Source organism: Tachysurus fulvidraco, chromosome 8 (genome assembly GCF_022655615.1).
Source record: "Tachysurus fulvidraco isolate hzauxx_2018 chromosome 8, HZAU_PFXX_2.0, whole genome shotgun sequence".
NCBI classification, from domain to species: Eukaryota; Metazoa; Chordata; class Actinopteri; order Siluriformes; family Bagridae; genus Tachysurus; species Tachysurus fulvidraco.
In genome coordinates, this window is record NC_062525.1 from 11,884,422 (window position 1) to 11,911,750 (window position 27,329).

The 27,329-nt window shown below is 39.8% G+C and overlaps 1 protein-coding gene across 8 annotated transcripts in view; it reads right to left on the reverse strand.

Moving 5' to 3' along the window:
* rbfox3a (RNA binding fox-1 homolog 3a) overlaps positions 1-27,329 on the reverse strand; it is a 323,538-nt gene that overhangs the window by 92,075 nt on the left and 204,134 nt on the right. Inside the window, exon 1 of one of the 8 annotated variants that reach the window (XM_027177423.2) lies at positions 22,402-23,316. The exons of 6 other annotated variants lie outside the window; for them this stretch is intronic. In XM_027177423.2, coding sequence (XP_027033224.1) covers positions 22,402-22,419 — 18 coding nt within the window. In that variant the 5' untranslated portion in view covers positions 22,420-23,316. Of the gene's footprint in view, positions 1-3,160; positions 3,659-22,401; positions 23,317-27,329 lie in introns of those variants that run through there. One more of the 8 variants, XM_027177420.2, reaches the window with a different exon arrangement.

Below are 27,329 nucleotides of genomic sequence, written 5' to 3' on the forward strand. Positions count from 1 at the left end.
ACTTTCCGGTCTCACTCACTATTTTTCGCTTGAAATCTCTTCCTTACACTTGTTTTAATTAAGCCTTGTATAGCTTGATATTATGCTAGTGGACATGAGCTTTTTTTTACTTCCCTCTTTGGTATACTTAATTCATATGTGTGTGTGTATGTGTGTGTGTGTGTGTGTGTGTGTGTGTGTGTGTGTGTGTGTGTGTGTGTAATTATGCAGCATGTCTCTGCTACATATAAGCCTTGAACCACTGGAAGAAATTCCAATATATTTACAATAGTGGGAATTGTTTAACTATCCTGGGCACGAGTAAAGATTTCTGTCCTCCAGGGAGCGAGAGATGCTTGCACAAGCAAATTTACTGCTCTGTATTGACTTAAGCTCTGAAAAGCAGCCGCTACTGCAATAAAAGTTCGATGAGGGAAAATCCTATACAACTAAATCTAAGATAAATGCAGATGAGATCAGTTTTACAAATAAATAAATAAATAAATAAATAAATAAATAAATAAATAAATAAATAAATAGAAATATATTCTCCCCCCATGGGAGATTTAATCCTGGAGCACTTTTGAGATGCTATATATCAATTGCACACTCATTATTTTTTAAACCACTCAATAAAGGTGAAATAATACAAGGCTCTCTTCACAACACTACACCATGTCTTGTTCCAGTCTTTTCTTCTCACCCTCGCCTCACTCTTTTCTGCTATATTTTAAATTCAAAGACATGATCAGAAACTCTTCTCCGTATCTACACATGCATTCGTGGATACACACCCACACTAACAAAGTAACAAGTGAAGAAACAGCAAAAAAGGAAAGCATAAAAAAAAGAGCTGTGTGCTGGAATGAGCTGAAACTTTTCCCTTTAACTGAAACAAAGGCTCAGTCTGGCACTCCCGATAATCCCTTATCCAGGAAAGACAAGCAGGAATGTAGCTGCAGAGCATTGAGCAGCAATTACACACACATATGCGCAGATACACACAATATACCAGTACTCTTGCTTAGAGCCTGCAGCATCACACACGCACACACACACACACACACACACACACACACACACACACACACACACACACACACATGCAGGAAATATCTAGTCACAGTGGTAAGAAAACACCAGATGTGAAATACAACAGCAGGTAGAGAAAAAAAATACAACAAACAAAAAGAAACCTATATACATATTTCTTTGAGGTGCCACATCACAGTACAGCCCTAGCGCTGTTACAATACAGTCAGGTACAAAGACCCAGGCGATGACACAAGCCATAACACTGGCGCTAAAAATCCCCAAATGCTTAAAAAAAACCATAAAAACTAAATCTACAACTCTTTACAATATTGCAAAACCCTTCAGAACAGGAATGAAATGTGACTTATGAAATGAGCCACAATTTTAAAAGAATTGGCTCACTAGAAACTAAAAAGTGTAAGTCTTAACAACTACAAGCATCACTTTAAAGGCAAAACTGCATGAATTTGTTATATTTAATAGATGAATTATTCATTTTCATTTATGTATTAAATCTTGTCCGCTATAAATTTTTAAGCAGCATAGCTCTCAAAAATGTGTTTTGAAAAAAGGACTGCAGTTTGTGTCGCTCCATCAGAAGAAGCACATCGAAATAAATGCAGCTGAGACTTACACTTGCTGGAGGAAAATACGAAAAAAAAAAAGAAAAAAAAAGAAAACAAAGAAAGACAAATATATAAATATCTTACATGTGTAAAATGTATATAATGTTTAGCATAATAAACGAGGATCAAAAAATTAGGAAGTACTGAAGACTTTGCAAATAACTGGAAATAAATCGGAATTTCAGAGTGCCATATTCCTAAAGGTGTCCCACTCATTTAACTCAATGGATCATCATTTTGTAAAATTCAATTAATTGAACACAGCAGAATAAAATAAAACCTTACACATTTCTGTTTCTGCTGTTAGAGTAAAAGAAACATTCAGAAAACTGTAGGAGGGCTTACAAAATAACTGCACACAACACACACACACACACACACACACACACACACACACACACACACACACACACACACACACACACACACACACACACACACACACACACACACACACACACACACAAACGGAATATACATTCAGATTTTCCAACAGTATACCTGTGTATCTCAAACAACCACCCATTCATTTGTACATAGACACAGAGGAAAAGTAAGTAGGATGGCAGAGGCCGGACAGCTGGTGGTGTGTGTATGCGTGTGTGTGCTCGCACTGGGACAAGGGGCTGTTAAGGTGATGAGTGTGGGGCGATTTGGAAGCACAGCGCGGCAGGTTATCTCTCAACAGTCTTATCATTTTTATATCGTTGCAATAACACACTATCTAGAGGAAAGACACAGGCTGCCAGTGCACATGTTGCCTGTAGTTAAACACACACGCACTCACACATATATGCACACACACCCACGCACACACACACAACAGCATGCCAGCATTCACGCACTATTTCCAGGCACCTTCAGAAAAGTCAGCCAGCCTTCATTTAGTTAGAGTTTGGCTACTCTCCGTTGTAGCCTGAGCAGAAAAGAAAGAACATCCTGCCAAGAAGCGCTCACACCACGTCAACTTCACCGTGCGTCCAAATAACGTGTGTGTAAACACGTCTGTGCGGTAAATTCTATCAGGCTCAAGTGTGTCATGTAATTTTATCATTTTCTTTTTGCAAAAATAACAAAAAAAAAAGGTTTCAATGTATTTTCAGATGCAGTCTGTAGCAGTGACAGTTAGTTCTACAAAAAGGATGCAGAATGAATAAAGTTTGATTGTCCCAAAATAAACTTCTCTCCAAACTAATGAAAAAAATATTTTTGTGTAAAAATACTGTAGAAAAGTAGTTTCTACAATAAAACATCTTCTTGCAATCTAAAAAAAGAAAATAAACGGTGCATGTCATTTATTGCTGGGAAAACAATCACAGGTTTCCCAAAGTAATAGTGCAAAATTAAAGTGGGGATGACCCCCACTGAAGGCTCGAGTGGGGGGTGGGAGTAGTGGGGTGGGAGGAGGATTGACACAACACCAGCACGTGCTACCCGCGAGGTGGAAAAGAGAACGAGACTGAAAGAGAGAGAGAGAGAGAGATAGAGTGAAAGCGAGAGAGAGTTGAGGATTGCCTTACCTCGGTCAGATAGAGGAAAGCAGGTGGACACTGGAGCGAGTGAGGTAACAGCCCAGAGCCGGAGAGCAGCACGCAGCCCGTGTTCGCCATGGAGCACAGCATGTGGTAACGGGACGTTTTGCGCATCAAGCTGGGAGATCCTGCTCTCTCTCTCTTATTCTCTCTCTCTTTCTCCTACACTCTCTTTCCCTCCCTCTCTCTCTCTGTCTTTCTCTCTCTCTCTCTCTCTCTCTCTCTCTCTCTCTCTCTCTCTCACTCACTGTCTCTCTTTCTCAGCTTCCTCTTTCTGATGGGCTTTCCTCTCCTCCTCTTTGCCTTTGCTCTCTCTGTGTTGTTGGTGTCGTACTCAGCGGCTCTGTGTGTGCTCGGGAGGTGTGCTGAGCGTTGGAATGGTCCAGGGCCCTCTGTCATCAAGCCTCTGCCGTGCACTTTCACACACTCACACACACACGCGCACACACACAGACACGCGCACACACACTCGCTCTCTCTCTCTCTCACACACACACACGCACACACACACACACACACACAAGCCAATGTGAGCCCACAGAGACAGAAAGGGGGAGGTTCTGATGGCAAGAGGAGAAAGGGAGGAGGGGGGAGGAAAGCAGAGAGGAACAGTGAACGGGAGAGAGGAAGAGAAAGAGGGAGAGGGAAGGAGGGAGGAGGGTCTGGTGGGTATTCAAAGATCAAACGGCCCCGCTGTAGAAAATGAAGGGAATGTATAATGACATTAGACCAGCTGATCCCTGACATTAATTGCCGACCCTTTCATTGTTTGTGCTGCTGTGAGTCTCTCTCTCTCTCTCTCTCTCTCTCTCTCTCTCTCTCTCTCTCTCTCTCTCTCTCTCTCTCTCACACACACACACACACACACACACACACACACACACACACACACACACACACACACAGGTTTCTGTTTTCTGGATATTTAAAAATAAACTTTTACATCCATAATTTTCAGACATTCCATGGGAGACTTTAACACTTACTGCTGAAACTGATGAAATATTCTCACTGGCCAGTGTGTGTGTGACAATTATAATGTAGCATCAGTGCAGTTTCAGTGTGGAATTATAAAAGCTAGGGCAAGATAGGCAACACTGTTGGCTCTTTGGCACGTGGTGGGGGAGGATGGGGGGTGTTAGAGGTATTTCCCATTGGAATCAGACAGAGCAGCTGTGACCCAACATGGAACAACAAACCTCCATTTAATGTCTGATGCCCAGCCACATCCCATGCATCAGCACCCTTTATGGGACAGACATTCAGTGAACACAGCATGATATTAGTGTTACAAGGCTCTCTTTGGGCATCTCGCAATTTGGGAAAAAATGAGTTCAGCCTGCCTTCTGTATTGCTACACATTTTATTCTTGATTGGACTTTATTTTATTCATCTATTGATTTATCTGCGATAAAGACAGGCAAACAAACAAACAAACAAACAAACAAACGGAACAAGCTTCAAATCTATATCATCCAACACATCATAATTTTGGAGAAATAGGTGGAATAAAGTGAATAAAGGCTTTACTCCATGTAGCAGAATGACATTTTATTTTTAATGGCACATGGAAGAAAGTCAAATATTGAAGTGTACCTTTTTTGCAATTTTCTACCCAAGCACTTAGTTTGGTATTATATTCATTTATTTTCTTCAACTTCTGGTACAAGTAGATTTGACAATATTTCAGCAGTTAGTGTTATGGAACTAAACATCTAGCTAGGCTAAAAAGAAAAAGCTATGTAATGCCTCTGGCTTACTCATTAGGGATACATTTATAAATGTAAAATTTATATCCTAAGTTGATATATATATGTAAAGCTGCTTTGTGACAATATCCTTTGTTAAAGGTTCTAAAGAAAATAAAACAAAATAATCTGAATTGAATGAATCCACTGCAGATCTTCCAAATAACTGAAGATGACACACTTATTTTGTTTTATTTTCGTGTCAGAAAGCAGAGTGACAGAGCAACACTTGTTTTATACACTTCAAAAAATGATTTATTCATGTCATGATTAGAGGAATAACAATATGGTCTGTAGCCTCTTTTTTAGCCCCTGGCGTTGCTCCACATATTTGAGTATTTTATATAAACATCCACTGTGAAGTTTTTTTTTTGTTCCAAAATTTCACCCTAGAAATACAGATTCAGAAGGAATTCTCACCTCTAACAACAAACTGCACACTATACAGTATCACTAAATATTATATAAAAACAGTGGTGTACCTATTTAACATAGTACTGTGCAATTTAAAGTCAAGTTCATAATTCATAAATGACTTTAATTTAAAAAAAGTGTTATTAAACTATTATAAATGCTATTAGGAAAAAATATATTGCGCATATCAGTGTGTATGTCAGTAAACGTGTGGCAGGTGAACGATCATTTCCCCAACGCTGTTAGACACATGCAAGCCCGCTAACTCTTGCTAGCTTTCACGCAGTGTCAGAAACATTGTATCTCAAAAACAATATGATCACTTCTAACCACTTGCAATTCAAAATTAATCTGTGTATTTTGTTCTCTTCCCTGTCAGAATTATTTCAGATCTCTCTCTATTTTTTTTTTTAACTCTCCTTATTGGCTGCAAGCAGCTGCTAGTCACAGTGTGGGTACTGGATGTATATATGTCTGAAACCTCCTATATATTACAGTCATATATAATATATCTGATTATGGGATTGTCACAAAAAAAAAAAGAACTTTAATTTTCATTTCTCAACCTAACAGAACCTTACTGAAAAAGAAAATCCAAATGTGAACAGACTGGAATGATTTCTTTTAAACACATTAAAATGAAGAGGAAGAACATCATCCGACATGAAAGGAAGCAATTGCAATGCAGAATCAGGCCAGCCAGAGGATATATAAATTCTACATGCAGGCAAATTGTGAAAACAAATGTAAATATGATTGATCAGAGGCACTAAGTAAAACTGAAATAAACCACAGTCTGTGTTATGGCCTAGCTTCCACATACTGATATTTCCCAGGGTACAAATTGAAATTGTATTTACAGTACCAAATCCATACGGGCAAATATACAATACAAAACTGCATCCCTGTAGACACCACCACCACAACACATAATGACTACAGATTTCTGACACTATCAATCCAAACTCACACTAGAACTTCAGAGGCATTCAGGTAGTGGGGCGTATTCATCTTTGCAGCAGACCTCAGTAAATCACAAACACACTCCCGCTGCTCCAATCAAACCATGAAGGGCAGCATCAATGTCTGCTTTTTTAAAATAAAATTCCACTGGTTTTCAATTGTACTCGATTTGTGTTTATTCTGGCAATAATATATGACGATGAATATTTCTACCTTTTTAGCAGCAAGGGGCTTAAACATACTTTTAAACATCAAACATCAAAACACTTTTCATATGTTAGATTAATATAAGGGCTGTATTGGGTATAATAATAGCGTAGTGTTATCGATCTGGGTGGAGCAGTTTCACCATAGTTGAAGGTGAGTCCCACTGCAGTCTTTATGAGAACCTAAAAACCCTGTGACATTGAGAGGTTCAAAGCACAAGCAGTATAACTTCAAAGCTGGTTAAACTTTTTTTTTCTCCCCTCTCTGTGGCAGATAATGTTTTGTTTATTGCCACAGTGCAAAAAAAAAGGGCTGCACTATACTGGGTTTGGGTAAAAGGTGAAATCAACAATAGACACAAGAGTGTTCATAGCTTTGAAAGCACAGGCTAAGACACAGAAAGCTATGGACACCTACAACAAGTGTATACAAAAAAAAAAAAAGGAAAAAAAACCAGCTGTTGTCCATAAGAAAGTCACTTTCAAATGCACCAAACCTAGCTGGACGAGTCAGTGTTTGAAATGGGAATCAAAGAGCCCATTGCCTGACAGGGGGCTTCACATTAGGAATTCTTTTACCTTCATCCCCTAAGGTGTTTGTCCTCTGCAAGGTGGAATAACAGCGAGAAGGAAAGTTACACCTTTCTCCTTTAGTAGGGAACTTAGTGTACAGTTTAGTTTTTGGGGAGTTTGGACTGACCTCACAGTGGATTGAATCATGCGACTCTGAGAATAGAGGTTATTATTCTACTACGTTCCAATAAGTGTTAAAAGGGTAATCAGTTCATATAATACACGCTGACCTGTAGTTTTTTTGCTGACCTTATATTTTGTTGCTGAATTCTCTGAAGGCGTTGATTAATTTTTGATAACAGAACAACTCTAACAGCATAGGTTTATAGAAATGTGCTTGTTCTGGTATCTCATTGTTTCTATAGTAACTAAAATTCACAATGACTCATATAATAGATGCTCTACACAATCTAAGTATATTAACAAAGAGAGGTTAAGTGATTGTGCCCTGTGATGGATTGGCACCCCACCCAGATCGTCCCCCATTTTTTTGCCACCGGAAAGTCTTCAGGATCGTGCATGTTCCATTTTCTTAGTAACATAAGTCTTTTTTCTTACTAACATTCCATGATATTAATTGTAACTATAAATAGTGTGACATGTTATTCATTCTAATTAATTCAAAATTGTCATCACTGGCATATCGGTGTGATATACTGAGGAAAAAAGAAACACAGGATTGGAACATAATCCACTTCTGTTTCTTGCATCAGGCAACGTTTTTCACTGAGGATTCTTTCCGGTCAACCTTGATGTTAATTTATCAGCGGCTAAATTCATTTGTATAATTACTTAATTAAAAAATATTTTACTAACACACCAATCACAATTTTCCCACTCACAGAAATTGCACTACATACTGTACAAGGAGGAGTCCACTGCCAACTCAAACATACAGGCCAAATGTTTAGACTATCACTTCTACTGTCCAAGAAACAAATGAATCTCAGTTTCTGTTCTTGCCAAATACTGCTGTTTGAATGCAAAGGCTGCTTGTGCTTATAATAAGACACCTTAATGTTAACCTTGCAGCCTCTCTTGAGCCAAGCACCGTTTCAGTGGACTACAGCTCCTCTGGCAATCCCTACAATACACAGGCATAAGAGACAGCAAGCCTGGCCCTTTGACCTAACACATATTTCTTCTGGATTCCTGAAATCTATACTTGGTTTCACCATTGATCCTAGCTTCATCAACTCGCCTTGTGTCATTTCACACCTGACTGTAAACTTTGGGTATTGATGTCTTCCCTTAGCTTTTGGCCAAGCTCTTTGCAGGCATGTAATCTGCCTTACTGGATGATACTGGAAAATTTGTTGATTCTATTTATCCTGCTCACAATAAATTCCCTTAGGAGCATCATTAAGCATTTAGCGGAGTCCACAATGGTGGGTTATGAAGCACTGAGGTTTCGCATATGCGGAATCACATATGCAGTCACAACAGGTCACCATCTGTTATGAAAAAAATCAAACATGAAAGACAATAATGGGTTCAAATGATTTTACCCATTCGTTGTGTGTAATAATCCTAGTGTTTACTAGCAACATGCATTATCTTTCTCTTAAGTGAAAAGCCACAAGAAAATGGTCCTTGGTGTCTGTCAGGACGTTCTGATTATTGAAATGAGCTGATTTTTTTTTTTGTGACCAAGCCACTGCATTTAAAACAAGAACTTGCTACTGATTTCAAATGCACATCGATCACATTTTGCAGATGAAATTCTGTCATTCGCAGTCAAAAAAGACACGGCAAATGACATACAATTTTATAAAATAAAGTTTCGACAAATATGAAAATATTCTTAATAAGAAGATCAAAAAATATGTATTATATTTTTATATAATAGTATATAATAGTATAAATATAATAGTACTAATATACTGAATATATAGAAAGCTGATATTTGTAAATTGCTCTAGTGAGGATAATCACATTCATTTCATATCACATTCATCTTTATTTGTTTTAGTTTAACAACTTGCATAATGTGTATTTGTATGAAACCATCTTTGTGCTTCATCAGTGAAGATGCTGATGCACTAGACCTCTGATGAATGGGAGTTAATATATCTCACATCCCATGTAAAAAAACAAAAAAACAGAAGAGAACGCACGTATTTTACATGATGGAGCACAGAGAGTGAATAGAGGTTGCTCTTAGGGTTTAAGGTCAATCTTTAGCATCTGGCACACATCAATGATTGCTTGCTTGTCAAATCGAAATTCATTAACACATCGATAATATACATATATGACATTTAATTAAAAATCACATGTAAGCATTTGCCTGTTTGTTAATGGCAGATTCAGGTTTTAACACCCGAGCACCGAGGTGCTTACTGCATCCTCATTTAATCCAACAGCAATAAAAAAAAATACAAATAAAAATAAACCCTGCATGAATACACCTTTGGCATGATGATTGAAAATCTATGCTTATCTTTCATTTCACAATGCAAAAAAGTAATTTGACTTCATGCTGTGCTGGCCTGCCTCGGCCCAAAAGGGAACTTGTGATTATCTAAGTAAAATGGTTTGATTAGGGAAAAAAATGATATATAATTATGAGTAAATTGACTTGCTGTTATATAAAGTATATATTGAGGTGATTATCACTGAGGCTTATTGGGTTGTGTTTTAAACTGAAGCATCTAATTAGTGATATGGGAAGCATGGATAATTAGTACAGAAGGAATCTCCAATGTGGATCTTATGAATCAATTCCTTTTAGTTAACTATGTATTCTCATACATGCAAAATACATTAGCTCAGGAGAGAGGAGTGAAAGATAGCACAACAAGCATTTATCACGATAACAAAGTAACACACAACTCTAACCGATCTACAATACTGTAACAGCACTACATATCAAGCGGCAAGTGTGATCTATTTGACCCATCACCTTACACCTTAGTAGATTATGTTGCTTGGGACAGGGGCAAAACCCCTTCCTGCAACTAATGAATAGTGTTTCGTAGTGTAAGGTGGGGGACAGGTATGAAAGAAACCTCTCTCACATTCTTTCTCTCTCTCTTAGCCCCTCTCCATCTGCCTGTCTGAAAAGCCCAGCGGCTTCCACAGCCTTTTAATGTTCAGCAAATCTGCTCAAAGTCCATCCATCATCCTAGCAGTGCAGTGAGACACAGCTCCATCGCCTTCGTCAGCTACTCCATCATACTCTCCATCATGTGCTCCTTTCTTCTCTTTCCTCTATTTTCTGCAAAAATAAAGAATTCTACACCTCTGTGTGTGCTTGGTTAAAATAAAAATAAATAAATAAAAAAAAAGGTGGCAAACGTGATCAGCGCTATTCTCCAACAATGCTCCATTCAGAATCAAAAGTGAATTCCCTGGCTTTGGGTTTTGGTCCAGCGACTTTGTATATTCTCACATCACTTGAAAATACAATTCTCCAAAGCAATCTGGCCTTTTCTCATTTGCTCCTTACTGCTGCCTGGATGCGAATATATCTCTGATGGAATTTAAGGACACCTCCATCAACATTTGCATTTGAGTGTACAAGATTTATAGGCGTTGTGGGGCATTATGGGGAAACTCTCGGGCTGAAAACAACACCCCAGATCACTGCATCTTTTACTGAGTTCAGACCAACTGTTTTGGCAACAACACTGCGTAACAAAATTTTTTGGCAAGGTTGCCCACACAGTACAAGAAAATTGATAATATTTCCCAAGTGACTTGCTGTGGACTTGAAAATAACTGAACTGAGAAGTTAAAATGATTTATAATTGATGTTACCAAAATGAAGAAGAAGACTGCGCAATAAACAAAAAGAGAGAAAAAGAAAGGAAAGAAAAGACAAGAAAAGTAAAGAAAAGAAAAAGAATCAAGAAGACAACTAGTCAGAAACTACATTCCTATACCTGCTTAACATCCTATTACCATAAACTTCATTTTTCTCCACAAGCGCTCAGTAAATAAGAGAAGAGAATGAGTGAACAAATTCATCTTGCATTTCTGTTAGGAAACAGTGATGGGGAAGAGAAAAGGATGCGTGGTAAGGGCCGTTAAAGGAATTGTGTCATGCACAACTGAGGACCTCTGTAATATAAATCAAGTCTGATGTGTAAATTTCTTCCCCTTGCCAATGTTGATTTATCCTCAGCTGAGAAGGTATTTCAGCATCTCTCAAAGAAGTACTTACGCTACATATTCATACTTTATGCTGCAGTTTTTCTTACTCCAAAAGTTAAATCATGCCAACACCTCAACACTACAATGGTGGCGGCCCACCGAGAGGCTTGATAAACAGTCACCAGCAGCAGCAGTGGTGCGATTGTCAGAGCTGAACAGGTGTGAGGGATGAGGCCTCTCTCTCTGGATCTCTAATGCCCATTGGCACAGGCTGCATCCGCAGCATGCCACTGCTCTCTGCCACAGTGACGGCGAACAGCTGGCATGTTGGGGTGGGCATGCGGAGGGGGAACGCAGCCTGCGAGCTGGCCGCCAGCTCTATCCGAGCGCCTTCTCAAGTCATCCGGACCAGTGCAGCTGTGTCACCAGCCAGCGGCACATTCAACGTGACAACAACCATCCTCTCCCCATGCCCATGCCGACTTTGGAATTTTCAGTGCCCCGAACCTCTGACTTTGCCTGTGGAGATACTATGGTTTAGAACTTACAATTTACAATTCTGAAGACAATTCTAGCAATAAAACCAATCTAATAAATAACTATTCCACCAAATACTAAATAGAATTCAGTCCTCACTACTGAACTACGAGATCAAATTCATTTGAGTTGAATAGAAGAGTTTTCTATAAACCTCTCAATCCTGTAATCTACATTAGACCAACACAGTGCAGGTACAAAATAAAACACTTCTGTTTTCAGGAGAAAAACTCAGTCAAATTCAATTTTTGTCCCGTTACTTGAACATTGATACGTGATTAACAGACATGTCAGCATAAAAAATAACACAAATCCTGAGCACATTGGAGCGTATTAAGTATGTCCTATAGTGTAGAGTTGCTTGTGTCACTGCAGACTACCTGCAATATGTGTTTCACCCTCAAAGCCTCTAAAGGTTTAGTGCACCAGCAATTTATCGGCCGCAAGGCAAAAGCCACTCTGCATTACTCCCTCATACACACACACACACACGCATACACACACACATATACAACCTCTCTCTAAATAAATGGCATGCAATCCATCGCCTTGGACTCATTCAATTTCAGAGGGTTCTCAAGCGCAAGTCATTTCCTGCACTTAATATCACGAATGAATGTTTCTGTGCAAAGACAGAGAAAGAAGGGGAGAAGAAAAGAAAAACAAGGTGGAACGTTTTGTGAAGCAACGTGACAGATTAATCATTGAACATGTCACAGCAAATTTAATTACTCCCTAAACCATAGAGGAAAGCTTTGCTTTGTTTTTGATCATTTGAGGATATGCCTCTCCAAAGATAATTTCACAGGTCTTTAGGCTTGCGCTAATCCTGCACATTTGCACTGGGCTGGTTGGCAGAGCTGCGACCATGAAGATACCATCTCCATATAAGCATGAGACTAAATTAATTCCACCCAAACGATTATTAAAAAACACGCAGCCTTTCCAGGAGCGCACTTTCTTTCATCTACGGTTGAACTATACAGTTGTCAACTTCAGTGAATTATTATGAAAATGCGGTAGAGTTGACGTTGTTTGAGTTAGCTTTCACAAACTGGGTCTCAAAAGCGGACTTGTTTATCATATATTGCTTTGAAAAGGAAATGGCAAATCAGCTGTGAAAAGCTGAAATAAGATATTAACACGGACAACACGTAGTATACATATGTATGAGCAGGCTTCAAAGTCTTCCTTATTTTCCCCAAGTCCCAAACGTGGTTAGTTCAGTCAAATACTTTACTACACTTGCATAAAACAGACATTTGTACTGTGTTAAATGGCTAGCATACAGTCCTGTGCATGCATACACTCACACACACACACACACACACACACACACACACACACACACACACACACACACACACACACACACACGTCTGTACAGTAGAGACCTTTCAACGTCTTTGTCGTGAGGTGAGCACAACAGAGCGCTGAAAGGGTGACTTTAAATGGCGTCTTGTAGTGGCATTAGAATTCTAAGTATTTAAGTAGTGAGTATAAAAGAAGGTCCTGTGAGTCTGATCTCTCTAATCTACAAATGGCTTCTTGCTATTAAACTGCTAATTCAGGGGATTAAGGGATCCCTGAGAACACAATCCTCTTTCCCACTTTTTTTGCGAGTTTGCAGAAGGTGTGGGTTTAAATATTAATGAGGAGGATAAGGCAAAGCTGAAGAGTACAGAAATTAGAGGCATGGAAATTCACTGGCAAAAATAAACCCATAGTCTGGCTATTTTCATGGAGTCCTCAGAGTGCTGCCAAAACAATGTACACAAACACACAGACACCCCCCCCCCCACGCACACACATATATCCCAACCAGCCACTCACACACACATACACATACATACAGTTACACACAGACACTTCTAATGGTGTATACATTTAAATCAAGTCTCATAAAGCACACATATTCGGGAACACAAATCACAAAACAGTATAATCTGCCATTTAGTTGTACACACACACACACACACACACACACACACACACACACACACACACACACACGCTCATGCACACTGTATGTGATATGCGCACAGCACTGAAAGCAGCCCTGTTTGGCGTGCAGCCTGGAGAAGCAGAAGCATTAAACTTTAACTAGCTGGAATAACTATGGGCAGATTTCTAACAGTTGTGCCGCACTGCAAATTGATCGCTGCTTCTTTCCATTTGTTTTTAGTCCGCCTCTCTTTCTCTCCTCTCGCATTGCGGCGGGTCCCTGAACGGCAGCTTGATGCTTTGCCTCTCCTACACACATGGAAAAGGTCAGCCATGTTTCAGACTAGCTCCTTTAACAGGGGGACAAGCTCCCACTGATTTCCTGTCCTCTCGCAGGCATCTCCACACCATTACGGCTATCTGAATCGAATAAGCCGTGTACTTTGTGTCAGAAAGTAAACCTCCAAGGAGGAATGATCACTGTTGCGTGCACTTCTCAGTGTAGTGATTTATATGGCTTATACAAACATGGCACCTGGAATAATACTCTTCATGATGAAGACAACAACAGGGGAAACAGGAAACACATGCAAGCCCTGGCCACTGCTGCTGGTGATTGATGTGTCACTTGAGACTTCATATGCAGCACGTGAACTACAGCACCAAATCCAGCTCATCTATTAATCTTGCTAGGATGTGACCAGCTGCTGAAAAATCTTTTGTTCTTCTTCACTAGGTTGGTACTCATCAGGTGGCAGACCCAAAAATAGGATCGTTTTGATCCAAAGACTTAAAATGTTAAAAGTCTTTTTCTATTTAAAGATCTAAATTAACATGTTTTTATTTCTATTCTCCTTCAAATCTCAAACCTACGAACATCTCAAGGAACGTGTCTTTTCTGTAGCCTGAGAGACAACATATTATTGTCTAGATAATTAATTCTTTTTTCTTTTCCATTTATTGCTTTCTTTAATATTGTGCTTTAAATATTTCTATTTTTATTGAATGAAATATTCAAGCGATTAGATTATATATAGATTATATCAAATATATGAATCAATTATACTCTAAATAGTCAATGAATCGATTACTATAAATTGTAATAAATAAAATAAAACTATCATAAATGAATGATAACTTTTAATGGCCAAATCTGTTTGCATATTAGCTTGAAGTTATTTCTGTTTCAATTTTTGTTTTCAGTTTCATTCCTCTTCAGTAAATGCATTATCCTGGTTCAGGGTACGGAGCCATGTTCTACGAACTCTGGGCTCAGGGAAAGAAATCTGCCTGGGTGAGATCTTATCTTATTTATTTATTTAGATTTGTAAACCATACTAAATTTTAATTATTGAAATGTGTTAGAATAAAGTATACGTATCATTTATTCAGAGTGAACTTGCCATGGGAATGCGACAAACTGCCTGATGACTACAAGGAAGAGTAATGTGCAGACACAATGTGTTTCTTTTATATCAGGACTGTTGGACGGTGGCTACTCATCCCCCGGGCTGCTGCATGATGACACTCAGTGCCGCAGGATTTTTGAGGTCCCGGGATCAAAAAGGCACATTTGTACAGAGACTCACCTGTATAATGATCCTCTAACTGAACCTCATATTCCAGCAGTGTTCTGCATTTTAATTCAAAATATGCATTACAAGTGCTATTATGAGGAATCTTTGCTTTGAAATCCAATTACTACACATGATATTAATTCCAGTATAATTACCTGTGGTGTGAAAGGACGATACGTTGAGATGAAGTCAAGTGAATGTGTGCCCAGTTTTGTCTAATAGGGCAATCATTTGGACTAAATCCCATTAAAGAATTAATGGAACACACTTCTTCCAATCAGCCAAAAACAATGGGGGACATGTATTAAATTCAATTAGATGTGCCAATGAGGAGAAGGAGTTTTATTTCCGTTCTCCTGAGGAAGCAATGTCAGCTTAAAATTCAGTATGAAATTCACAATCATGTTTGAGTCACACTGGACTTGAATGCGTACAAAACTGGAAGAATTGATCAAAAAGCTTCCTCTTGGGATTACGTGGTGAAATAAATAAAATAAAATAAAGGCAGGAAATGTGTTTTTTTTTTTTTAAAAACAGCAACAACAACGGAAACAAATTCGTGCAGTCAAATAAAGCTAGCTGAAAGGCAGTGAATGGACAATATGGTACAAAAAAAAATGCAATGCCCAAAAAAACAAAACAATACATGTTCAGTCTTTTAAAAAAAACACAAAGAAAAAAAACCTGAGTTTGGTTTACATTTTGGGAGGAATAGGGCTCAGAAAGTTTTTGAGCTTATTGACATAAGAAAAGACAATGGAACTGCAGATTCATCTCCCTTTGTCTCACAATAGGTCTGTGTGTAGTACTATACATGAAACAAAGCGGAGAAAAAAGTGTATTGTTTGGATCAATGGTGCTGATGGAAATGGCATCAGCAAGGCTGTGCCTGTACACTAACCTCTTCGGCACATATGAACCATGATCCAAATGTCTATCTCTGTCACCTGCCACTATTCCGACTGTGTCACTGAAAACTGACACTTCTCTCATATTCCAGATAAGAACGGCTTCTCATTTATTTTCTTTCCTTCCGCACCTACACTGCTTCAGTGGTTTAATACAATGTGTTAAATAGAAAATAATTTGCTGCTAAAAAGCTAGAGTAACAGGTATAAATGATTTAAAAATCGGAGAAATCTCAGCCACAATTAAACAGAGTATAACGTACTCTCCCATAATGTAGTATAGGCAAAATGTCTCATGCTGGCTTTATGGGAGCAATGAAGCGTGATGATAATTAACCTTTCACCTTACACTATAGTTAACATGTTATCTGTGTTCTGGGGCTAGGCAAAGGAAATAGCAAGAGCAAAGATGCATCCAAAGCGAGTGAGAAAAAGTAAAAGGTGGCACAGAAGGGGGGAGGCGGATAGATGTTAAGGCGGATAGAATCAAAACAGACTGGAGAACCCCTATTGCATCTCATTAAAATACATATCTTCACACATAGGGATTTAGTTAAGCGGCAGATGAAGTGTAATGTGAAAATGGTATGTGTGTAGAATTCATCTGGCCAAATGAGTAAACAGATAACTCCCAGGAGGACTAGCTTCAGTGATGCAAGAGTGAGCGATATATAAAGGCTCGGCTCTCCAAAACTAACAGTGTTCACACAGCAACACTAGTCAACATGGCCTACCTCCCCAACAAATCAACACAAACAAGTAGCAACTCACATTCCTGTCACTGACCAGTCTCGGCAACTGTCACAATACTGCTGAGGATCGGAATAAATCAATATACAGAGAGAGATGGGGAGTGAGAGACTGACAATATTAGAAATAATGGAGAGCAGATGTGCGTGAAGCATGTAAAAATACAGTAAACAAACACAGTGTATTTCTGTTCGAGACACCTCTTCCCCTCTTCAGTATTTCTCCCTTCACCATGCTTCTGCTCTCCCCTGCCTCAACCTCATACATTCTGCTCGCACGCTGTTCCCCAAAACAAAACAAAACAGAGGCCCATTAAAAAGGCTTTTAGAGAATGTTACTTAAATCTTCAAGGCCTCAGACAGAGCCCATTAGGCATGTGGAGCATACAGCCGAACAAAAACATTAGCCTTGTAGGACTTTGGGAGCCTGTTGTGCTGCCTGAGTTCACAGGCCAACACTGAAAATGACATAGCGTGGCCTTTCCATTTGCACTCCGATTACCGACAGCACTAGACATGTCATACAGCAATGTCCTGAGCATCTGAAGCTCCTGGGATGCTCCAGTTGTGCTTATTATTAAAGTCCAAAACATCGCAATAAAAGTAATGTATGATACAGCAAAATATACATTTCTAACAGATTAAATTGACCTCCTTTAAATTCCATGATCATTCTGCCTGATAAGACTTTCATCTGTGATTGATTGTCTATTATTTAATTGGACCAGAATATAAGCGATTCTTAGATGAAGACGATAAACAAAAGCTCGGATAATTAAAGCAAAAACAAAAAAAAATGTAAAATAAACCATAAACCAACAATAAAATATGGTTAAATCCTTGATCTATAATTGAAATGTTACACTGGATCTGAATAAGAGAAAAAGGCATTGGAAGCCTGAATATGACACTGCTTAAAAGATTTGTGATGAATCTGCAGTCAGTTCTTTGTGATATAATCTATATCAACACTAATCTTCTTACAATTTGCAGTTTGTAACAAATATAGTCTGCCACATATGAGCCTGAATATCAACTCCCTCTTTGTTAAATCCAGAAGACTCCAGGGAAACTAATCCTTCTGTAAATGACCACAAGTGAGAAAGAAGAATCGATTTCCAGGAATCTACTCCAAATTTGCAATCATACTAGAGACCGTTGTATTATAATCTGAGATTATTAAATTAGCATGATTTTTTTTTACATACAGTACATGTATTCTATCTGTAACACATGTATTTATACGGACATAAGACAATATATACACACACACACATATATATGCATGTGTGTATGTATATATATTCTGTGTTATGTCTGTATAAATATATGTTACAGATAGAATATATATATATATATATATATATATATATATATATATATATATATATACACATACATACACACACACACACACACACACATATATATATATGTGTGTGTGTGTGTGTGTGTGTGTGTGTGTGTGTGTGTGTGTGTGTGTGTGTGTGTGTGTGTGTTAGTTAAAGATAGAATATATATGTCAGGGATGTCAAGTTGTAGGAGTGCTGTGACCAAGGAAAGCAAAGAAAAGATATAGCAGAATCCAAACAATACATTGTACACCTTGGATCGCATCATCGCTGACCTGAACACACCATGATGCAGAGAGACAGGCAGGAGATGCAGAAAGTCAGATAAAATTAAAGAATAGTGGTGAAAGTTCTCCTTGACAGTTTGCGAGTGAAATTTCAAAGGGAAGTAAATTGTAATTTGGGATTGTGGAATGAGTGGAGTGAAGGTGTGGAATCAGCCTTATTTCTTTCATTCACTTTGACACTGTCTCTTGATTTGCACCATAAATCCCTTTTGATAGGTCAATAACCTATAATGTTAATGTCACAGTCCTGCCATTAGTTTTATGGCTTGTGTGTCCCTTCTGTATCTTAATGACCCGTGGCTGGCAGAGCTGCAGATGTCCCCAGCCCACAGCTAAACTCCATGTCCCCCAACCCCAGAGTGTCCTCCAATCCTGCACACAGAGGGGCACTCTTCCCCCATTCCTCAAATCACTCTCTCTTCCCCCCTCTTTCTTCATTTTCTCTGCCCAATGTCCTACCCATTGGTTTGTCCTTATTCCTACATCCTCTGTCACATGGTCTTTCCTGCTCTTGTTTTCATTTGCTTTTAATGAAGGATGCCTACATGTGATACAGCACGGCCAAATTGCCATAATCAGTTAGCGCTAGGAAGTGTGCTGATTCTGGAACTCTTTGAGTAATTATGCTCATTGCCTTTATGCCTTCTCCCAGTGCTCATTTCACGGTCAGCCTCCCGCTGAGGGAGGATGCACAAGCCCTCGGTGTGACCTTGCTCTCTGTTCCTAGGCCTGACCACAGCACTATTGATCCATGGATCTATCCCGCCTCCGAGCTGCGCTCGTACATACACAGAGCCCAGTGACTTGGCCACTGATCTCCAATTCTGGTCTTGCCACTTGAGTCCCAGTGCCACAGCCCATTAGGAAGGTGTAGGGCTTTAAGCGGTGCTTTGGATAATGCTGTCGACTCACACCTCCAGGGGGAATATGAGAAGGTAGCAAGAGTGAGATTTAGAGAAAGAGATAGAGAGAGAGACAGAGATAATGGAGCATCCTTGTAATGGCCTTTCCCTGGGAAACCCTGTGTAAACACAGCTAATGATATCAAAGTGTGATAAGCTCACAGCTGTAGTCAAGGAAGGTTTCAAGATCTTTCTTGCCTTTCTCTCATTACCAGAGGAACAGCATGACCCATTCTGCATAGACTGTTTATAGTCAGGGGATAAATCCCTCTACTGGTCTGCTGTTTAATCGTCTTATCAGGGGTGCACAGGAGATTAGGACATGCCAAGCATGTAAGACACAGTGTGAGGAAGTAGGATTACACGCTGTACTGAGTAGACTAGGAACACGAGGAGCTGAGATGAATGGAGAGGTTCAAAAATATTCTTGATTCATAAAAAGTCGAACCGACTCTAAAACCATACTTTTTACTCATTGCTCTATTTGGTGAAAAGGAAAAACGGAGAGAATTCAGGAAGGACTACATGGCTGCAGCGTAGCAACTGAGCTAGTCAAATCCTTCTGAATTTTTGTTAGGTGGGGGTATGAAACCCAAACAAGCAGAAAGGCAGCTTAATAATGACTTTACAGAAACACAGTTTTGCTGTGCATGCATTAGTAAATGTCAGGGCTGAAAATAGATTTTTATCTACATGAATTGGGAAAAGAGTGAGAAAACAAGCTTGTGTAGGTGTAGGTCACAAGAGCAGAGCTGAAGGCCTCATCGAGACAACAGGGCAAATAGAAACTTATTCCAGCTGTCAAGCAGGCTCGTGGAGGCACAGCACTGGAGATGAATACACAGGTGGAGCGCTACAGGACCCACAGTATGTGACTGGAGAACACAGATCAATTAATGTGGTGACAAATTAGCACAAGCACTTCATTTAGCAATATGACACCAGTGGCAGCCGCTCTCCACTCCGAATTACATGGCTGATCGACGCCGCTTCCGAAAGATGCTGCATTCAATGAATATGGAGAGCTCAGAGGGAGTGTCAACAGATCCAGACCTTCTCATGCAGGTTTATATGACTACATGAACTCGGGTCATTCAGGAACAACACTGACATTTATGGCTCCAATAGAACAAGGATTCAACATTCATTTCTGGCACATATCCCTAACCTAAAGTCATGTTAAGCATGTTTTTATATGTTTTTTTAACTTCTATATTTTGGCACCTCAAGAGTCTAACAAGGTTCTTTGTTCTTGTTTCAATTGACATGCACTTTACTCAAGACAGGGTTACGTATACTTATTAAATGATCTATTTAACAGTGCAGAAAGACTGAATGAGGCTTGTCTTGTCTTAGACTATGTGAGCTTAAAATCAGGCCAATAAGTTGCATTTAGTCTTTATATAAAAGTAAGTGGTGTGTTCTCCCATCAGCACACGCTCACCCAGAAGCTCAATTATTCAGTAGAAGGAGAAAAGCCGTCTAACTCTCTCTCTATCTCTCTCTCTCACTCTGTTCCACTCTCTCCCGCTCTCGCTCGTTCGCCTTTTTTGTTCTGCGTCTAAAGCAAGCAAAACATCAGCAGAGCCTTATTTCTCTCTACATTGGAAATTTTCCCCACAGAAATTCTGGGGAAAAAACTGCCCTGGATATTGCTTTAGTGCAAAAAACCCAAAACATACATTATATTGTATAGACACATAACACTTGAAACCATCATCACGCATTGCTATTGTCTTCAAAGAGAGGAGCTCTGCTTACATTAGCAAAGCGGCTTCAGGATGTCTGACATGGGTGAATTTTATCTCTTTTCTTGCACTTCCTGGCGGCTAGCTGAAAGTGATCCCTGATTAGATTAGGTGTGTGAGTGGCACCGTGCCGGCGTAGGGCCAGGCCGCGTGGCGCCGTAGCCCAGGCTGAGCAGGCAGCATGCACTCTGGGCTCTGGCACACTGGAACGATGAAGGAGAATGATTAATGACCAGCCCTCGCTATCAAAGCGCCGCACCGAGCTCGAAGATGAGAGATTGCTTTCTGACGATCATTAAATCCTGTTTGCCACATCTGCGGGTGCGCACTTTTCATCTGGCCTCTGACGGGCAGGGGAGGGCCGAGCCACATGGTGGCCAGGCTGACAGAGGAGGGTGCTGGGTGGAGCAAGAACCAGAGGAATCCTCCATCCACTACGTTAACGCTAGTTAAAAGCTTGCTTCCAGCACAGCGGGATTTTATCCACTCTTCTATTCACCTCCGCATTAATGCTATCATTACATTTTAATGCCGAGGCTTTAGACTTTCATTTTCAGATATCAATACACATGTAAAATGCAAAAAAAAGTTCTAAGATGTATTAATTAAAACTAGAAAAAAGAAAAGTTGCTAAATAAATATTGCTTAATAAAAAAAAAGCTAAAGAAGAAGGAAACTGACAACAGTAAAATAATTCAAAGTCCATAAAATCCTCTGTCAGACAGAGATATAGCTATATGTGACAGCAGATTCATGTTAAACAAATTTGCACAACACTGGATTTACATCCACTCACCCTATTTCATATTTGAACATACTCCTTCACTGAACTGAGAAATTGCCAGGTCTCTGCAGAATCAGGTTATATGATCCTCTTTCTTCATACCGAACATCAATAAAACATTCCTGTACAGATACAGCTGGATTCTTATATCCCTTCAGACCGGCACTACAGAACAGGGCCCTTCAGAGAGCTGGGATATTAAACACAACTCAGAAACTCAACTCAGAGAAGAGAAAGAAAACAGAAAACGCGTACACGCTTAAAAAGTAACAAGGAGAAAAATGAAGAGAAGAAACTAAGATCGAAGCCTTCTTCGGCATGCTACTGCTCAATTCTCAGATTTTTTTATTTTAACTCATTCAGCCCTATACCGAAAAGATCCAGTGTGAAGGGACAATGGCTAGTAGGCCACCATGATGGGTAAAGGCATGTTACTCACCCAAAAATACATCATCATTTCGGCCAGAGGACAGGTGAGCACAACCCAAAGCGAAAAAAAAGCAGACGTGGGGCGCAGTGAAGGCCACCTGAGTGCAACGAAACAGGCCAAAAGTCCAAGTGGTTTTCTGTTTGTATAGCGTTTCTTCTTTCTTCTTAGGTGCTGTGAAAACTCGTCTCTTTTACCGGGTCCTCTCCTCTTCTTTTTAGTAATATGGGAGTTTTTTTTTTGTGGCCCAGGAAAAAAAAAGAAAGGGACAGGGAGAAAGGGAGGTGGAAAAACACTGCCTGATCGTACTTTGCACCTTCTACTAGCTCCTTTCGTCTTCTCGATGACCACACAAACAGCTTTTACTTCTCCTTTACTCCACCACTCACACGCACTCTACTCTCTCTCTCTCTCTCTCTCTCTCTCTCTGCTCATGTGCGTTCGGTCTCTCCTGATGTCAGCACACTGGCTGCTTTGCGCTCTTACTGCTGAGTGGGAGAGCTGTGCTTCTAGGGCAGGCACTCCAGAAGCTGTTCGACAGCATTCTCCAGCATTGCTCCAGTGATGTATTGCTCCTTGCCAGCACAGAAGATCTTGCTTTAGTAACTGATATAGCCAGACCTTCACAATAGCTACTCATCCAGGCCAGGACAGAGAAGGAGTGGAGGAGCGCACACGTGTCTGCCACCTCTGCTCTAGAGAGGAGCTGAAGAGAGGTGTGTCTAACTGAGCAGCTGCAGGAGAAGTCGCTCTTCACAGCCTCGTGTCACCCAGCGCAAAAAAGTCGCCCACAGCAACAGCCAAGAAGCAAACTGCTGATAAAAGCAAGAGGTGTAAAACTGTAAGTGCACATAAAAGGCACAGATCAGTCTCTCTCTTCTTTTCCCCTGCTTGTTTTTCTCTCTTTCGTTTGGTTCTTTTTTTAGGTCTTTTTTCCTGGTGCAATGGTAGTGAAAAAGATGAGGCTGGGATTCGGGGAGAGAGGGCTCAGTGGATTCCGGCGCACCGCACTTTGGCCAATCAGGAGTCAGTAAATGCTGGTAGAGAGCCGAGGGAGTCGCTTGACAGGCTCCATGCAGTGAGTAGGGCTGCTCTTTGGGCTGGCAGCAGCGTAGTCCTGCATGTGTGTGTGTGTGTGTGTGTGTGTGTGTGTGTGTGCATGTTTGTATGTGTGTGGTTTGTGTCCATCAATATTTGCATAGGAGTACTGTTGAGATAGTGTGTGTGTGTGTGTGTGGGTGGGGAGGTTAACGTGTGTAAGCCTGTCTCAGCAAATTTTACTCCATATATTCAATCTGCAGCTGGAACACTCGTAATTTTTAACCTTAAACATGCCAAACATCCGTCTGTGGATCGGAAAATAACTTTAGTGATGCAGTGCAGAAATATAAAGCACCTTATTGGGTTATGAACCGTCTTATTGGGTTGAAGACTTATGTGCGAAATCATCTGTTTTCATTTGAGCTTTTAATCAATACAAATACTACATCTAATTTGAATTCACCATTATCTGTGTATTCGGTATATTACACAGCATAATATAGTTATGCATACATTTTTAATGGATTTGTTTTTAACAGAGTCAGCCTCTTCTCTCTATCAGTCCCCACAGGGACAAGTGAAATAATGAAGTGAAATCCTTCAGCAAGTTGGATTAAAGATTCCATTGCTATCAAAATAGCACAAGTCTATTTCAAGTCTTGGTCATAAATAAATGAAACTAAAGTGATGCATGTGCTGTGGCTAAAACCTGCTATACTCTGATTTTCAGCAACATAGAAGAAAAAAGGTAAGTTTGAAGCAAGAAAATAAGTGAGTAGAATATAAAGCAGAGACATTTTTCAACATAACATTAACCAGGCCGATCACGCATGCAACAGATAATCGAAAAGTGAATAAAAGGATATTCAGTATCACTAGCACACTAATCATGAGCAGGATAACTTGATTTGTTTCTTCCGTATTGTTTTCTCTTTAAATCCTTTTTCTCGAGCATTTTAGTTCCTCAACCCAACGCCTCTTTATTTTCTACAACACTTTCAAATCATTTTCTGTTTGAATTTTTTTCTCTACTCCTCTTCTTCTTTTTTTTTTTTTTTGTATTCTAGCTCTATTGGAAACATTACCAAGCACGCTCATGGTGCTGCTTGTTCAGGTTAAGTACTAAGCGGACGAATGACCCTCGGGACGTCATTTTCCATTACAGAGACACGAAACCTTTCCTTTGAGAGGAAAGAGGGAAGAGCAGTCAGAGACCTGAATAGGTTATGCGTCTTGTTGTGTTCTCTTTTTCTATGTGCCTGCAATCCATTTACTCAATATTTAATGCCTGCATTGTTCAGTCCATGGGTTTGATCTCTGTTTTTAACTTGAACGTCTCACCAGGTCCCATGGCCTTGTCACTAACTTTGTATGACTCGCTCTAAGAGCTAGGTAATGGGTATTAATTTGTACACTTTGACCTTTCTTTTCCCTTAATGCAAGTAGGAAAATAGGTTTGCTATTCCCAGTACGCACATGACCACATATCCTAGTCATCATGTTCTTCACTGACCTACATGAATATGCTCTATAACCCTGTGCTCAAGTTATTTTGAGCTTGCTTACTAATAAGACACAAACTGGGGAAAAGGAGCAGCAGTGAAGATTGGTATAAACCCAAAAATCAGGAGTCAAAGTAATCATTCCATCTCACCTGAGCCAAAGTGTCAAGCTGAGTCAAGGCAAGCAGATTGAACCAGTAGCATTTTTCTTCTTTAAGCAGCGCAGATGAGCCAGGCTTTGGCCAGGTTGAGCCAATGCTCATGCCAGATCATCTTAATTAGGAGCCAGTGGCGGCCAACGGCAGGTGAACACAACTGGGAGGCCATATTGGCCGTAAGCACAGCGGGTCTTGGAAATAGTGCAAGCCTAAGAATATTTCAAGGCAGCAAATACTGTTAAGCAAATATATAATAGATATTTAAAATCCCAGAATTGAGCTGTAATAATATAAGCACAAAATGCAATGTAAAGGCCACATCAGTGTGGCATATATTAAAAAAGCTTCTGTGACGGAAGAGTTGTGCTTATGTTATATGGTTTGAAGACCTAAGAAGCCCAAGAGTGCTATCAATTACATGTTTTCTGCTGAACAGTTGAAATTTGGCTCTGACAGCCAGCTGACAGTGTTCAGCATTATCCAGCCATCTATGTGATGCCAGCGACAGTGATTGGACATTCCCATTCCAGTAATCCCTTCTCACCTACCCACCTCATTTTCATCAGCCGCGAAGTGGGGACCCGTCAAGCCATTTCCACATGCGAAACCAAGTACCTAACACACCTCGTAATGAGGATTCGTCCCACTCTCTCACACACATACACACACATACACTCACTGGTGCGCACACACAGTGTGCAGAGTTCTCAGCGCACTGTAACTCTTAGTCCTGTCAGCCAGTCCGCCTCAGTCTGCCCTGCCTTCTTCATTAGCGCTTTAGCCAGCGTCATCATTTCTGCCTCCATAAACTCAGTGGAGCTGCATGCCTCGTTCCTCCACTCACTGGGCACTCTTTTCCTTTCCAATTACCGCTACAATTCATTTATTCATTAACCCGCCATGGAAAATCGAGGGAGACCAAGTTTGAAAAACAAGTGCCCTCCATTTTTCTCCATTTGGTGGGAGTTCTCTATGTTTTGAACACCTTGGAGAGACGGTTAAAATGCAGTTTAGTTGAATCGGAGTTGTACTGAAATGAATAATGGATAACTGTACAGGATCCTTTTCACACACAACCTGCTGGAGCCTAAGCTTACGACAGCAGGTGCTACACCTTCGGAAATCTCTCTATGCTAATAATTACACGTTCTTTCTTACCACAAATTGCAGGACAGACAATGAATTTGGTTCATTTATAAGAAAGAGCACATGGTCAGAGCACACTAAATTAAACACAGCCTTTATTATCGAGTGACAGCTCATACAAAATCACTGTCACTAATCACAATACACTATAATTGCCTTCACTTAAATTGCAGACAGCAGCCGAACAGTTTCTGAATAGGCAAACTTTACAGTTCAAAGGATTTTTTTGGAGTCTGCTAATACGAGTTAGTGAATTATTATATTTCAATTGCATTAATAATCACAATAATACAATTTTTAATGCTAAATATGCATACAGATAGTGAGTGATGGAAATTATACAGACAAAGCTGCCTCGGTGAAAGCCGTCACGTCAGGTCAGTGTCTCAGATACGCAGTGTGTTACCCTCATGCTGTTTCATTGAAACTCTGTGTAGAAACATCTGACATTTTTTTTCACAGCTTGAGAGACCTTTGAAACTAACAAAACAAAGGCAATGCACTTAAAAAAGATTAAGACATCTCAATGTGCTGCTCAGCACATTTTAATCAGAGCTCAATTTGTGTGTTTAAAAAAATAAATAAATAAATAATTCACCCAACCGTTAATCAATGTAACGTAATACAGTACAACCACAAGTTTAAGATTCACATCGTTTCTGTTCCATACTGACATGGAAATGCTTGCTACAAGTGATCATGTTAATTAAGCAAACCTCTAAAAACAAGACACAGAAAAACAGAAAGGCTCACAGCTGTGAACAACTTGCATTTTCACTCCAATAAGCACGTTTGCTGCAATTCCTGGAGGAAGTTGGCACCGATGCATACCAATTCTTAATAAAACTTTAACTTTATGAGGCAGTGATGTGTGCTAAGGTTACAGTCCAATTAAAGCTCCATTACTCTTAATATTCACATTTGGAAAGTTTCATAGATGTATTCAATTATCTAGTGCAGCGGCATCACACGTATGATTAAATAATTGTACAATTCATGTATCATTTAGAAAATGAGTTTGGGATATTTTGGACAGTAATGAAGGTCGTGACTAGAGGGAGGTCTTCAACATTGACCTCACATCTACTCCCAC